This window comes from Heterodontus francisci, chromosome 30, assembly GCF_036365525.1.
Source record: "Heterodontus francisci isolate sHetFra1 chromosome 30, sHetFra1.hap1, whole genome shotgun sequence".
NCBI classification, from domain to species: domain Eukaryota; kingdom Metazoa; phylum Chordata; class Chondrichthyes; order Heterodontiformes; family Heterodontidae; genus Heterodontus; species Heterodontus francisci.
The window spans coordinates 52,647,607-52,664,136 of record NC_090400.1 but is presented as its reverse complement, the minus strand read 5'-3'; the positions used below and the strand labels follow the sequence as shown (position 1 = coordinate 52,664,136).

The 16,530-nt window shown below is 43.8% G+C and overlaps 1 protein-coding gene across 1 annotated transcript in view; it reads left to right on the top strand.

Annotated features, from left to right (window-relative positions):
- Nucleotides 1-16,530, top strand: part of LOC137346787 (multidrug and toxin extrusion protein 1-like) — a 57,988-nt gene that overhangs the window by 29,419 nt on the left and 12,039 nt on the right. The window contains exons 8-13 of the mRNA XM_068010637.1: nucleotides 6,144-6,241; nucleotides 7,944-8,057; nucleotides 9,843-9,910; nucleotides 10,315-10,423; nucleotides 16,046-16,121; nucleotides 16,232-16,301. Of these exons, the coding sequence (XP_067866738.1) occupies nucleotides 6,144-6,241; nucleotides 7,944-8,057; nucleotides 9,843-9,910; nucleotides 10,315-10,423; nucleotides 16,046-16,121; nucleotides 16,232-16,301 (535 nt within the window). The remainder of the gene's footprint in view (nucleotides 1-6,143; nucleotides 6,242-7,943; nucleotides 8,058-9,842; nucleotides 9,911-10,314; nucleotides 10,424-16,045; nucleotides 16,122-16,231; nucleotides 16,302-16,530) is intronic.

Here is a 16,530-nt window from a genome sequence, read left to right as displayed (position 1 = left end):
GCAGCATCTGTGGAAAGAGAAACAGAGTTCTTCACGGGCTGGATTTTACACTGGGCGGACGGGAGCTGGCTGCTGACATAAAAGTCAGCGGTGAACCCGCATCTGCCCAGCCCGGGGATCCGATCCACATTTTATGGGTCCCTGGGCTTTAATTGTTCAGAGCTGGGACTTCCACCCGCTTGAGGGAGGAAGTCCCGCCTCATTGAGCTGCCGGCTAATCATCGGGCTGGCAGCTCTTAGTCCCAGCAGTGCCACCGGTAGCGGTGGCCACTACTGGGACTGCATCTCAGCAGAAGACATGGAGCCAGGACCGAAGGTAAGTTTGTGTTGCCTCGCTGGGCTGATCAGTCGTGAGCTGGTGATGCAAGGGTGGTCATTTGGGGGGAAGGAGGGGGGCTTCTCAGGTCCTGGGGGTGGTTGGGGAACCAGGGGCGGCCCTCAATCAGGCCCACCCCCAGTGCACTGAGAGGCAATCACTGGATTGCCTTTCATGTCTACCGGGTGCCCGCTTGCCATGGGTAAAATACCCGTGGAGGTGGATGAAGGCCCTTAAATGGCCGTTAAATGGCCACTTAAGGGCCTTGATTGGCCTGGGGCGGGCAGCCTGTTTGTCGCACCCATCACCCGCACCCCCCCCCACCCCCACCCTGGCCGTCCCACGTAAAGTGGCATGGAGGCGGGAGCGGGCTGGGAAGGCCTCACAGAGCCTCCCGCTCAATTTTACGCCACCTGCTCCGCCACCAGCCAGCTCACTGGGGCAGTGTAAAATTCCGGCCAACATTTCAAGTCTGTGATCTTGGCTTGAATGCTCTCCTTCCTTGATGTAAAATTCTCCAATTCCATGGCAGAAATAGCTTATTCGCCTCCTCTTTCCCTATTCTATTCAGAACCATAGTTGAACTACAAGAAAGCCCCCAGCGAGCAAACAACTGTAGCACTTAAAGTAGCCAGAAGCGCTGCACAAACAACAGCCAGGCGCGGTGCAAATGATTGCTGGCAACACCTATGCAGTCGTATTCAGCAGGCCTCTGACACCGGAAACATCAGAGGAATGTATTAAGAGAGCTTTTGGGCCTACCATCAAGAAGATCGCCCCCCCTCAAGTCTAAATCAGGGGATACGATCACTGACCAATGCAAGCAAATGAACCGCTGGGTGGAGCACTACCTAGAACTGTACTCCAGGGAAAATGTTGTCAATGCAGCACAGTCTATGCCAGTCATGGATGAGCTGGATGAACAGCCAACAAAATCCCTGGAAAAACCCCTGGAAAGGACGGCATTACCCCTGAAATAATCAAAAGTGCAAAGCCTGCTATACTCTCAGCACTCCATGAACTGCTTTGCCTGTGCTGGGACGAGGGAGCAGTACCTCAGGACATGCACGATGCCAATATCATCACCCTCTATAAGAACAAGGGTCACTGCAGTGACTGCAACAACTACCGTGGAATCTCCCTGCTCAGCATAGTGGAGAAAACCTTCGCTCGAGTCGTTTTAAACAGACTCCAGAATCTGGCTGAGCATGTCTATCCTGAGGCACAGTGCGGCTTTCAAGCAGAGGGATCCACCATTGACATGCTGTTCTCCCTTCGCCAGCTACAGGAGAAATGCCGCGAACAACAGATGCCCCTCTATTTTGCTTTCACAGATCTCACCAAAGCCTTTGACCTCGTCAGCAGACGTGGTCTCTTCAGACTACTAGAAAAGATCGGATGTCCACCAAAGCTACTAAGTATCATCACCTCATTCCATGACAATATGAAAGGCACAATTCAGCATAGCGGTGCCTCATCAGACCCCTTTCCTATCCTGAGTGGCGTGAAACAGGGCTGTGTTTTCACACCTACACTGTTTGGGATTTTCTTCTCCCTGCTGCTCTCACATGCGTTCAAGTCTTCTGAAGAAGGAATTTTCCTCCACACAAGATCAGATGGCAGATTGCTCAACCTTACCCATCTTAGAGCGAAGGCCAAAGTATGAAAGGTCCTCATCAAGGAACTCCTCTTTGCTGACGATGCTGCATTAACATCCCACACAGAAGAGTGTCTGTAGAGACTCATCGACAGGTTTGCGGCTGCCTGCAATGACTTTGGCCTAACCATCAGCCTCAAGAAAACGAACATCATGAGACAGGATGTCAGAACTGCTCCATCCATCAATGTCAGCGACCACGCTCTGGAAATGGTTCAAGAGTTCACCTACATAGGCTCAACTATCACCAGTAACCTGTCTCTCGATGCAGAAATTAACAAGCGCACGGGAAAGGCGTCCGCTGCTATCTCCAGACTGGCCAAGACGGTGTGGGAAAATGGCTCACTGACACGGAACACAAAGGTCCGAGTGTATCAAGCCTGTGTCCTCAGTACCTTGCTCTACGGCAGTGAGGCCTGGACAACGTATGTCAGCCAAGAGCGGCGTGTCAATTCATTCCATCTTCGCTGCCTCCGGAGAATCCTTGGCATCAGGTGGCAGGACCGTATCTCCAGCGCAGAAGTCCTCGAGGCGGCCAACATCGCCAGCATATACACCCTACTGAGCCAACGGCGCTTGAGATGGCTTGGCCATGTGAGCCGCATGGAAGATGGCAGGATCCCCAAGGACACATTGTACAGCGAGCTCGTCACTGGTATCAGACCCACCGGCCGTCCATATCTCCGCTTTAAAGACGGCTGCAAACGCGACATGAAATCCTGTGACATTGACCACAAGTCATGGGAGTCAGTTGCCATATGGCGGACCACCATAAAGGCGGGGCTAAAGAGTGGCGAGTCGGAGAGACTTAGCAGTTGGCAGGAAAAAAGACAGAAGCGCAAGGACAGACCCAACAGTGTCACAGCCCCGACAACCAATTTTATCTGCAGCACCTGTGGACGAGTCTGTCACTCTAGAATTGGTCTTTATAGCCACTCCAGGCGCTGCTTCACAAACCACTGACCACCTCCAGGCGCTTACCCATTGTCTCTCGAGACAAGGAGGCCAAAGAAGAAGTGGCATCCTGCATTTTAAGTCTTGGTTCTTCATTTTGGTTTACCAATTAAACTAGCATAATTGAACCAGCACAGTTCAGAATAGAACATCGGAGGCAATGCCACTCCATTCTGTACAAGCCTACCTTTTTCTTCAGAGCAATGATTGATCTGTGCAATTTATGTTTGGAATCCTGGACTAAGATTGACAACTTAACAGAAATTCTCCTAAGTTCATGAGGTCTACCTACAATGTTTTAGTAGACTGTATACCGTAGAAGGTGGAGAACCCACAGCAAATTCTCTTTGCCCTTGGACATTGAGCTGTTCATTTCTGATGGATTTATAGGTGCAATATAGCTTAATCAGGAAGAGTGAGCATTTGGCGGGATTACCAATCCTGTTTGCAACTCTTCATCCGCGAATAGCTATGGCACAGAATCATTCAGATGGGTAATGGAGCATGGAATTCCAGGAATAATGACACATTTTACATATAAGGGTCGATTTTTGAGTCCTCAACCTGGGACAGACGCCCCTCACAGTAAGGTACTTCGCATGCCGCACGTGCACATTGGAAAATTGCAGACCCTCGTGGGCACGTACAAAATAGCAAGCAGTCTGCATTGTGTTCCAAGGCAGTGGAACGTTGAGGAGTTAAGATGGCATTTATCAAAACTGTGTCAAACTCACAATGTGTTGTTACCTTGAGGCATGTTGCAGGCTAAGTTTGCTGTATAATTTAAACAAATTTAACACTACCTGCCTCTGTTTATGGTTTTCCACTTTTGGGTTAGGAACAGGAGTAGGCCATTTGGCTCTCGAACCTGTTTTGCAATTCAATTAGATCATGGCTGATCTGTATTAGAAATCCATCTACCCTCCTTGGCTGACAGTCATAGGCACCCAGTTCAAATCAGACAGCTTGAACACAAGATGTTGAGTCATGAGTTGCATAGAGTGGTAATACTAGAACTTAATGTGTGGCTCAGTGGGTAGTGCCAACACCTCTGTGTCACAAAGTTCCAGGTTAAAGTCCAAATCCCGGGCTTGAGCGCAAAAGTCAAGGCTGACACTCCAGTGCAGTACCGAGTGAATGCTAAAATGTTGGAGGTGCCCTCTTTCGGATGAGACATTAAACCGAGGCCTTATCTGCCTGCTGGGGTGGATGTAAAAGCTCCCATGATAGTATTTCAGAGAAGAGGAGGGGCATTCACCCTGGTGTGCTGGCCAATAATTATCTCTCAATCAACATCACAAAAACAGATTATCTGGTCATTATCGCATTGCCGTTTGTGGGAGCTTGCTGTGTGCAAATTGGCTGCCACATTTCCTACATTACAACCCTGACTACACTTCAAAAGTACTTCATTGGCTGTAAAGCGCTGTGAGATATCCAGTGGTCATGAAAAGTGCTATATAAATGCAAGTCTTTCTTTTTTATTCCACCCATTTTACAAAGTTTGAATCCATTCTAGCAGGATATTCAAATTCTCATCCTCGTTTTGAAATCTCTCCATTGTCCTGCCCCTCCCAATCTCTGTTATTTTCCAGAACCCTGCAAACCTCCAATATCTCTTCGCTCTTCCAATTCTGGCCTCTTTCCCATCCCCAATTTTAATCACTTCATCAGTGATGGCCGTGTCTTCAGCTGTCTTGGCCCTATGTTCTGTAATTTGTGACGCCCAAGGCTGGAGGAGTGCACTGTCTTTCTCTAGTTCCAGTTCTCCATGGATCACAACATATATTTAAATGTTTTATAAAAGCAAAATACTGCGGATGCTGGAAATCTGAAACAAAAACAAGAAATGCTGGATTCACTCAGCAGGTCTGGCAGCATCTGTGGAAAGAGAAGCAGAATTAACGTTTCGGGTCAGTGACCCTTCTTCGGAACTGACAAATATTAGAAAAGTCACAGATTATAAACAAGTGAGGTGGGGGTTGGGCAAGAGATAACAAAGGAGAAGGTGCAGATTGGACCAGGCCACATAGCTGACCAAATGTTTTACCCAGTTACCGATATAATCAATCATATACTCTATTTTTATTTCAGAATAAAATCCACCAACCAGTTTTCTTTAATAGACAACAAAATTATTAATTTATTATAAAACAAGACTTATTTAATAAAGATGCAAAGCATTAACACACAGATTGAAATATGAATGTTCCCATCTAAAGTCGCCCAACACACACACCAGTTAAAGAAAAAATAACGTTTTCTCTGCAGAGCTCTCTTTACAAAAAGACAAAAAAAATTCTTTGTCCAAATACTTGTTAATTCTTGAAGGAAAAAAGGATAAGATAGGCGATGTTCTGTGCTGGCCTTTTCAGTCTGGCATCCAGATACTCGTAGAGGACTGTCACTGGGATCTTTTTAGAGCAGTTCTCTTCAGGCGATGTCGAGGATTAGTCTGGCAGGCTTTTCAGGAGAAATGCAGCTTCAGTTTCTCCAGTCCACACACTGGATTCTCAGGGTTTCTCAAAGAGGTGGAAAAGGATGAGTTGGTGGTTTCTCTCTTCGCAGGCGGACCCCCAAATGACTCAAAACAAGATCCAAAACAAAAGCAACTCTTGACCACCATAAATCTTGACCTGTCACTTCTCTGTAAACAACTCCACCTAGTCACCAAGGCTCCTGCTGCTTATTTAGCTGAAGACATGCAACATCCAGTAAGGGTTGTTTTTAAACAAAATCTTAAGTCCTTCCAACGACCTTTTTTTAAAAAAAACGATGTCCAGCATCTATGGAATTTCTTCAGTCTTTCAAATGAATTCATTTCCACAATTTTTGTGAGTCCTGAAAAAATATTAAATATCATAACAAATTCTCTTCCTCAGCCTCTCTATCCAAGAGAGGAACGAGCAATGAATCACAACTCTGGTGACATCATGTGAGGTGGGCCATGAACAAAGGCTCATGGAACTCTGCTGAGATCGCTGGTAGACGGTGAGGTCGACTGCAAGCTGGTCGAGCACCAAAACATGACTACTTCCTGTTTATTTCTACCATGCTCCCACAGACCAACAGAGTCAATTTTGTAAGACGACTGTCCTTATTACAGTGTCGCACCTGCAACGTTTTTCAGTGCTAAAAAGAATATATTCTAAAACAGTTTTGGTAAGAGGAACTTTATTTGAACTCAACTTTAACATGAGAATTACTATTTTTCAGAGGCTCGGCTGCTGCCAATGTTGTCTCTCAGTACAGTCAAGTTATTCTCCTGTTTGTATACATTCGATGGAGAAAGTTGTATGTCGGAACCTGGGCAGGTAATTTAAAACCTATCTATGTGCACCATACTTTTTTCTTCAAAATAGATCTTAATTATTTGCTTTGCACTTTTCTATCTCCCTCTCCTGAATCTTGTTCAGGTTCACTCCCCTGGGTGCCAGCCAACCTCCAGTACCTTCTTTGAGGATTATTAAGTTTTATGATCACCGACGGGAGCATGGGATAACTGATCCTGACCTGTTCAAGCTCACTTTCTGGCAGGAATCACTGGATAATTGTCAAGAGGCGAACCCCAGGTGGTTTATTCCCCTTCCCAGCAAAGGAAGGGCAGAGGCCAGTGACCCAACCAGATCAACTAACACAACATAGCCTAGGAATTACATGAAATCATAGACTAGCACAGCACAGAGGGAGGCCATTCAACCCATCGAGTCTGTGCTGGCTCTTTCATGGAGCAATCCAGTTAGTCCCACTTCGCTGTTCTTTCCCCATATCCCTGCAATTTTTTTCTCCTTCAAGTATTTATCCAATTTCTTTTTGAAGGCTGCTATATAATTTGTTTCCACCATCCTATCAGGTAGTGCATTCAAATCCTAACCACCAGTTGCATTATAAAAAAAAAATCCTCTTGTTGCTTCTGGTTCTTTTGCCAATCATTTTAAATCTGTGCCCACTTGTTATCAAGCCTTCAGCTGTTGGAAACACTTCCTCTTTATTTATTCAACATAAACCCTTCATGAATTTAAACAACTGTATCAACTTTCCTTCTTCTAATCTTTTCTGCTCTAAGGAGAACCACCGCAGCTTGGCACCTTCCTGGTCTATACGACTCAGTACCACATTAGGCAGTGAATTCACTCATTAAGCCATGGCAGGGTTATAGGTACTAAAAATATTTTTTCCCTATGATTTATAAAGGAAAACAATTATCCTATTTTCTCATCGGTTTTCCCGATCTCCCAGGTCCACACATTCTGTTGCTGAGAAAGAATGCACACAGTCAGCACAGTTCTCTTGACTGAGGGTATCTATCATTTCTTAGCTGAGAAAGCAGTTATGGTGTCCGTTTCCAGGCCCTCAGTCTTGACAATGTCAACTCCTGGAATGGGCATAAGTGAGGACAAGGGTAAATATCCACTATGGTTGTGGAGAAATGTTTAGAGTTCACTCAGTGACTTCCCCTGATTGTGTCACTGAGATTTAGATATCAGTATAAGCTGCAAATAGCGTTGCCAACTCTGGATGGACATTTTCCTGGAGGTATCACCACATGAGCCATCTGCCCCATCCCCACACTCGCACCATTGGTCACCAAACATGTCCATCCTCATGATTCATCGCCTTCCCATGCCAATTGGGAAGCGAGAAAGTCTCTTCATTACCCGATTGGATGAATCTTGACTTGTCAATCAAACAACCCGTTTTGCTGTCTCCAGTGTTTTATAACTGGTAAACAAAACTGTTCAAAGAGTTTTTTTTTTAAACAGAATTTTTTATTGCTCCTATGGTTTTTCTCCTGGGATGCAGCAATGTTCTGAAGATTAATCTTTAATTCCTGGAGACTCCAGGGCGATCCTGGAGGGTTGGCAACTCTAGCCCTAAATCTTACCATAAAATAAGCTGATCCCAAATTTAAGCCAACTGATTGGTTTGCACAGTCTCTTTTTGCTCCTACTTTCTTCTCTCCTTCTCCTACACTTCCAACATTGTGTTAGTAACTCCATTGTTTATTTTATGTAGGATGGTCCACTGACTGCCTGCAGGAGTGGGGCCTCTTTATACGACTGGCAATTCCTAGCATGCTTATGCTATGCATTGAATGGTGGAGTTACGAAATTGGAGCTTTCCTAGCAGGTAAATAAACCAACAAATCTTTGTCAAGTAATCAAACTGTTAGTATTCAATGATGAACCTTTTACCAGCCAACTCTGTTTCAGAGTAAGACGCTTCTTATTTCTGCTGGGTTTCTTCAATTAGGGCCACATCTGTATGATAACAACAACAAGTTGGATTTATATAGTGCCTTTAACATAGCAAGATGTCTCACGGCACTTCGCAAGACTGTTATCAGTCAAACTTTGACACCAAGCCAGAGAAGGAGATATCAGGTCGGTGTTAAGGAATATCTTAGAGGAGGAGAGAGGGAGGTAGAGGGAGGGAATTCCAGAGCTTAGAGCCAAGGCAGCTGAAGGCAGGGCTATCAATGGTGGAGTAATTAAAATTGGGGATGCGTGAGGGCAGAATTGGAGGAATGCAGAGATCTCGGAGGCTTGTAGGGCTGGAAGATGTAAGAGCGATCAGGCAAGGGGTGGGGGAGGCAGGATGAGGCCATGGATGGATTTGGAAATGAGGATGATGATTTTAAAATTGAGGCCATATTGAACTGGGAGCCAGTGTAGGTCAGTGTGCATAGGGGTGATGAGTGAATGGGACTTGGTGTGAGTTAAGAAATGGGTTTGCTTTCTGTTGCATTATTTCCCTCTGCAACAATGACAACACATGGGGCCTTTTTTTGACAAGGAGGTGATGAGAGAGATGACACTGATTTCAAAATGGATGGTAAGGAAGCTTGAGGGCTCCAACAGTTGCTTGCAGCCAGAGCTCTTTGGCAACAGCTCATTTCAGCTCAATAACCCCTAAGCAGTCTGGTCCAACTGGGTTTCATGATAGCCATTGGCTGAAGAGAGTCCAGATGTGTTGTCATTGTGAGAGATGGCAGCATGTTCCATTCCAGTTGCATGACTGCCACTGATAGTGGAGTTCAACTCAGCGCCTCTACTGAACTGCAGAAGAGCAGACTGTAAGACTGTGTAACCAAACTAAAGCTCCTATATATTGGATTTTCTAGCCTGTCTAAGGTAGATCAGATGGTGGATCCCAAAACCTCCCTCGCACTTGCAAGAGCATTCCTCAGAGATTCTATTACTGGTGCTGGTGTGAAGGGTTCAACTGCTGCATCCATTGACTTGATCACAGCTTCATAGTTGACTGCAGAGTTTTGATGCAATGCCCCAGAAGCTCACACAAGTTGGTTGTGGACTCCACCATATTCTCTGACAAGTCCATTGCATTCAGCAATTGCTAATGGATGCAGATTCTCTTGAAGACTGGGACTCTAGTGGGTTCAGCAGAGCAAAGATGCAAGGTGGGCCCTTCTGTGAGCTGGAGGCAGTGCCAAGATGAGCCAAAAGACTGCTCCCTGGGGTCTGAAATATAAGGAAAGACGAGAGAGGCTCAGCCATTTTCAGCCTGAAAAGGAAGCTTCTGGGAGGCTGTTGCATGTTGACACCAAGCAGAGGCTAAGCACTGCTCCTCAAGAATTAGAGAAGGGAAGAATCTGAGGGCTAAGCGATCAACAGGTCACTCTACCCTCATCCCAGAGATGGCGTCTGAGCAGCAGAACCTGGGAACAGGTTTCTCACCCACTCTCTCTGCTGCAGGAGCCCTGGTCCCAGGATAGGTCAGGAGAAGGGAAGAAAAAAGAGAGAGGGGCAGTAAGAGGATGGCTCCCTGCAAGCAAAGGACAAGCAACTTGATTGGCTTCTGCTGAAATGTTAATTCCTCCTAAATATTGTTTTTGTCCCTTTTAAGATTAATCACTACAGCAAAGCCTCTCATATATCTGTTTCTCATTCACAGGAATAATTGGTGAAGTTGAACTTGGAGCCCAGTGCATTGTTTATCAAATTATAACAGTAGTATACATGGTAAGGCTGAAGATTCTGTGGAATATAAATGTAAACGTATATAAAGCATGTCTAACTTTTTTAAAAACCCACAAAAAATGTGCAACTTTAAAAAGTGATCATTCATCATTTTTCTCTTTGATTGATTGAAACAAATCAGTCACTCAGGATAAAGCAAATTAATCGGAAACATTTACATCATATTTAGACCCTATGTTGTTCAGTCTAATTAATTTGACTTTTCACAGGTACCAATCTGCAATAGGTGGATATGTTGATAGCATGTGATGAAGTAGTGTGGGAGGAGGCTTGTGTGGAGCATAAATGCTGGCATAGACCAGTTGGGCTGAATGGCCTGTTTTTGTGCTATAGAGTCTATGTAATTGTATGTAGTCTTGCCTGGCATAATTTTCTTTCTCCCTCAGCTACCGCTGGGATTTAGTGTGGCTGCAAGTCTTCATGTGGGTAATGCACTGGGTGCTAGGAACCCAGAGAAAGCTAAAAACTCAGCTAAAGTTGTTTTGTGGTGCGTTGGTGAGTTCCTCATTTACAATTCATTATGCTATTTGGCTATAATGCTCTCATTATAGGAATGGAATGTTCACCTCAGTCTCTATCTATTTGACTCTTCTTTGTAGTTTGCTTTTCACCTCCTAATTTTCATGTTTACTTCATGCTGCAGAACACTTCCATCAGTGCTATGAAAAGAAAAGAAAAGAAAGATTTACATTTATATAGCGCCTTTCATGACCTCAGGATGTCTCAAAGCACTTTATAGCCAATGACATACTTTTTGAAATGCAAACACTGTTATACTGTAGGAAATGCAGCAGCTAATTTCAACACAGAAAAGTCCCACAAACAGGAAGGCAATAATGACTAGATCTGTTATGCTGTAGGAACAGAACATCAAGATTTTGTGTGGTCTAGTTCAGCCTGAGCAGCTTCACCCACTATCCCTCTGACCCAGAGTAAACTCCTCATAGTTTTGATTTGGCAAAGAATATACACTTGGTACCTAAATTTAGTGCAGAGGGAGTGGAAATGTACTTTGTGTCATTTGAGAAAATTGTCATCAGTCTGGCTTGACCTAAATCATCTTGGACAATACTCCTTTGGAGTGTTTTATTTTATTTTTATTTATTTATTTAGAGATACAGCACTGAAACAGGCCCTTCGGCCCACCAAGTCTGTGCCGACCAGCAACCACCCATTTATACTAATCCTACATTAATCCCATATTCCTACCACATCCCCACCTTCCCTCAATTCCCCAACAATCTACCTTTCCAAGGGGCAATTTATAACGGCCAACTTACCTATCAACCTGCAAGTCTTTGGCTGTGGGAGGAAACCAGAGCACCCGGTGAAAACCCACGCGGTCACAGGGAGAACTTGCACAGGCAGTACCCAGAATTGAACCTGGGTTGCTGGAGCTGTGAGGCTGAGGTGCTAACCACTGCGTCACCCATAGGGAAAGCTTTGGAAGTGTACCCATCTCTTTCAGATGCTCACTCACGTAACTATGAGAAAGTGAAGAATGCTGTTCTCAATGCCTATGAGTTGGAACTAGAGGCCTACAGACAAAAATTTAGTAATTTAAAAAAGAAACAGGATCAGCAGATATGGAATTTGCTGGAGAGCAGGAAATGGAGTTTGACAGGTGGTATAGATCAATGAAGATTGCACAAGACTTTGAGAGCCTTAGGAAGTAATTCTGATGGAAGAATTCAAAAATAGTGTCCCTTCAGGAATAAAGTTCCATAGGGAAGAACAGAAACATGATAAAACAAGGGATGTCACGGCAATGGCAGATGATTATGAATTGATTCATAAAAGCAGTAGTCACAGGCCCCAGTTTGGAAACTTTCAGAGAGGTTGGAAAGGTCAGACGTTTAATATGGAAAAAAGATCTGATTCTGTAGAGAAAGATGGCAAAGGTAAAGAGACACATCTCAGGTTAGTAGAAGAGAAAGCCAGGAGGTAAAGTTTGGATTGAGGGGACTGAAATGCTATTTCTGTCATAAGAAAGGACATATGAAGGCTGAGTGTTGGAAGTGGAAAAACAAGTCTGTTGCATGTGTACATTTGAAGGGTGGCTCCCAGGAAATTCTGGTAACTTTCATGACAAGCTGGTAGTTTCTCCCACATTCACTGATAGAGTGAATCAGGTTGCAGAAAACTATAGAAGTTTTCTGTTTAAGGATGAAGTATCTGGTGAGGCAGGCAAGTCAATTGTTATCATTCGAGATACAGGGACAGCACAGTCACTGATGTTGGCAGGTGACATGAACTTTTTCCCCGGTAGTTTGTTGAATGTAGAGGTGTTAATCCAAGGGATTGATGGAACCTATTTATCCGTCCCCTTACATAGGGTTGATTTGAAATGCGACTTGGCCACTGGTCCTGTTAACATTGATGTCGTTCCTAGTTTGCCTGTTAAGGGTGTAGATTTTCTGCTAGGAAATGACTTGGTTGGGGATAAGGCATTGACGTCTCCTGTAGTTTTGGAAAGGCCAGTTGAAGCTACTGAAACTAAGGTTTTGCAGGACGAATTTCTGGAATATTTCCTGATTGTGTTGTGACTGCTTCTCAGGCTCATAGGGTTAAACAAGTTGAGATGGATTCAGTTGTTGTGGTTGGCTGAAACATTTTCAAGAATTTGAACGGAGAGATTGGTGATGTGGGCGGCACAGTGGCGCAGTGGTTAGCACCACAGCCTCACAGCTCCAGGGACCCGGGTTCGATTCTGGGTACTGCCTGTGCGGAGTTTGCAAGTTCTCCCTGTCACCGTGTGGGTTTTCGACGGGTGCTCCGGTTTCCTCCCACAGCCAAAGACTTGCAGGTGATAGGTAAGTTGGCCGTTGTAAATTGCCCCTCATGTAGGTAGGTGATAGGGAATATGGGATTACTGTAGGGTTAGTATAATTGGGTGGTTGTTGGTCGGCACAGACTCGTTGGGTCGAAGGGCCTGTTTCAGTGCTGTATCTCTAAATAAATAAATAAAATAAAATAAAAAGGCTCCAAAGCTAACAATGGGGAATGGTTTAGCAGATCCTCTTTGATTGGGGCACAACAGGCAGACTCTGTCTTAAGAAGCTTGTCTCAGATGGCATCTTCTGAGGCAAAAGCTGTAAAGATTCCTGAGTCAGGGAGAAATATTGGTTAACACCAATCATAACCCACTTGTGTTTCTGGAAAAGTTCAGAACAAAGAACCTTAGGTAGTTATGCTGGAGTTTAATGTTTACAGTCATTTACACTGAAAATTGTACATTTTGCAGGAAAAGCAATGTAATTGCTGATATTCTGTCCAGAGTTTAAATAGAAAGTGTAAGAGTGAAGGAAAGCTCTGAAATGCGAACATTTTTACCATGTCTGAATCCTATTAATCCTAATTTTGTTATCGGTTACCCTTTATAATTCTATAAATATGATGTATAATTGTAATGTAGGAGAATGTTACCTGTAGAATATGTGCTAAACTATTTGTTAAAAAAATGTTTGCGATATGAAGAACTTATTGTATTTTTTAAATTGCTTTAAAGAAAACTTTACTGAGGAAGACATTCTTTTTCCCAAGGAGGAAGTGTGATGGCGTCTTCATGTGCAGGCTGAGTTCTATATAGCTTGTGGTTTTTTTTTCTGAGACAATCATTCCCTAGAAATGAAACAGAAAACTTTCGGAAAACAAGGGTGGTCCTAACCAGTTTTGAAACACACAGTCTTATGACCAGAGACATATGACTGGAGTTCAGGTTTCAGTTTTAGAAGACCTCTGCAGTGAATGGAAGCAAAACAGCCAGTTATTGTTTAAAGAGACAAGCTGGGAGCTGTCGCTTTTTGTGCTTCCAAAAGAAGCTTCTTTGAATTGAGATGGACTACAAAGCAGCAGGTTGGAGCAGTTGTTTTGGCTACATGCAGAGGAGTCTGGACTGCACGCTGACCATTGGTGAATGACTTACAACAGTTGTCATCAGTGACTAAAAGAGTTATCAGTAGAACCACACAATTAGGATGGTTGTGTGCGAGGCCAAGGTTGTTCAAAAGATGACAAAACCAGACTGTTAAAGGAAGGTTGCATTGCCCGCTATCAACGGGATATCGTTACTTCTGCATCTGCATCCTGGAAGACAGGACTTGGAAAACTACCTAAGGAAGTTCCTCATTTTGTTGTACGATGGGACTGTTCAGCATCATCTTGCTGATAAGACTGTTCAGAGGATTCGTAAGGACTATCTTTTTTGCATCTGCTAATTAAAGTGGAACTTTTAAGAAATACCAGAGTTAAAGTTGGAGGTCCAGTGGTGGAATAATGATGACCCATATGCAGGGAGGAATCAGCATGGAGCATCAACTAGCTGTTCTCCAGATTTGGAGACAGGTATAGTGAGTGACATCCAGAAGCTATGTGAGGGTAGAGTATCAGAGGACACACTGATGGGGATATTTTCATTGGAAGGAAAATCCAGGAGGTGTGCAGAGTCAGTTGCAGGTTAAAAAGATGATGGTGAAGTTGGAGGACGCCATAAAATCCAGAACAGCAGAGGTTTGCTCTTCAGCACAGGCAAGTGATTGCAAAGTGTTGCATCTCCACCCCGATCACACTAAATAACACCCACTGGAAATGGTTAGCAAATTCTGCTAACTTGGGTCTACAGTGCCAGACAATCTGTCCCTTGATGCAGAGCTTGATACATGAATAGAGAAAGCAGCTACCACCTTTGCCTGACTCGCAAAACATGCATGGGATAACACCAAGCTGACTGACCCTTAGGACCAAGCTGATGGTTTATAGGCCTGCATTCTCAGCACCTTGCTGTACGGCTGTGAAACATGGGCGACTTACAGCTACCAGGAAAAGAAACTCAATAATTTCTATCTTCGCTATTTGCAGTACATTATGGGTATATCCTGGCAGAACAAAAGCATGAATGTGGCAGTCTTCTCAAAGGCAGAGTTTCCAGAGACAGTGGCATAGTGGTAATATCAGTGGGCTAGTAATCCAAAGGCCCAGGCTAATGCCCTGGGGACATAGCTTCAAATTCTACCATGGCACTGATGGAATTTAAATTCAAATAATTAATAAAAAATCTGTAATTAAAAGTTAGTCTCAGTAATGGTGCCATGAAACTATCATTGATAGTCATAAAAATCTATCTGGTTCACTAATGTCTTTTAGGGAAGGAAATATGCTGTCCAAACCCAGTCTGGCCTACATGTGACTCCAGACCCACAGCAATGTGGTTGCCTCTTAACTGCCCTCTGAAATAGTCTAGCAAGACACTCAGTTGTCAAGGGAAATTAGGGATGGACAACAAACACTGACCTTGTCAGCGATGCCCAGATTCCAGGAATAAAAAAAGAGATGGCTTCGGTGGGTCGGACATGTCCACAGGATGGAAGACAGTCACATAACCAAATACCTTCTGTATGGTGAGGTAGCCATTGCCAGATGAACAGTGAGGAGCCCAAATCTCCGCTTCAAGGATGCTTGCAAGCATGGCATGAAGGCCCCAAATGTCGACAATTGCACCTGTAAGTCAATAGCTGGTGAAAGAGGGAAACGGCGACACATCCTGTGGACTGGTGTGCACTACCACAATGAGCAGTGGCTACAGCAACTTGGTAACAGGCGCCAATGTCGAAAACAATAACCCACAGCGTCACTTGGCAGCTTCAAATGGACCACTTGTGACAGAACCTGCCTCTCAAGGATTGACCTTCACAGCCATCAGCAAAGGAACACCAAGAGAAGACACCCCACCTAAATGGATTGTTTGCTGCACGTCCATCACCTTTCATGGTTGGAAGGATGCCAACACAGTTTTGGATTTACATACATTGATCGTGATTTAACTTTTAGTTCATGTTTTAATTTATGTTGGTTTTGATTTGAATGTAAAATTTATAAAAGTGAAGCCTTGTTAGTTTGTTTTTTGTTTCCAAAATTGAGGTCAGTCAATGGCTTCAATTCTTTTGGTTTGTTGGTGGTCTCCACGGGGATCATAACAATGGAGATAGGTGGGGAGAAAAGAGATTCTAAATTGATGTTTTCTTTTAAGTGGGTTGCCTGTCATTTACAATAGATTAGTTTGTCAGAGTAATTTGTATATCAAACTTTAAATAGTAATTTTTTGTGCTTCCACTTGAACAGTGTTCTGTTCTTCGGTGATTTGTTTGATACAGGGAGCTATAAACGATATGCTCGGTTATATCTTCACCACGGACAAGTTAGTAAAATTCAATTCTACAAACATTTAAAACTCAAATGCATATAGCTTACAAAGTGAATTCAAAGATGTCTGAAAGCTCTTTTGACACCCCTCTCTCCCTCTTACAGAGAAATTATTCAATTAGTTATCGATGTGTTACCATTAGTCATGACTAACCAATGGTTCGATGCCTTGGCAGTAAGTATTTAAGAACTTGTACAAATAGTCTTAGGTCGAAGATAAGATTTTTGGCGAAATGTTCTCCTTCAGTGCAACCTGTGCCCCATGGATTTTATCTGATCAACTTCTGTCCTATGACTTTGGAACTTCAGAAAAAGAGTTTCTATTTGTTACTTTTAAAATATTTTCACTAAAATTAATCAAATGATGCAAAAAGGTGAGCTGGCAACAGGAAGCTTCATACTGT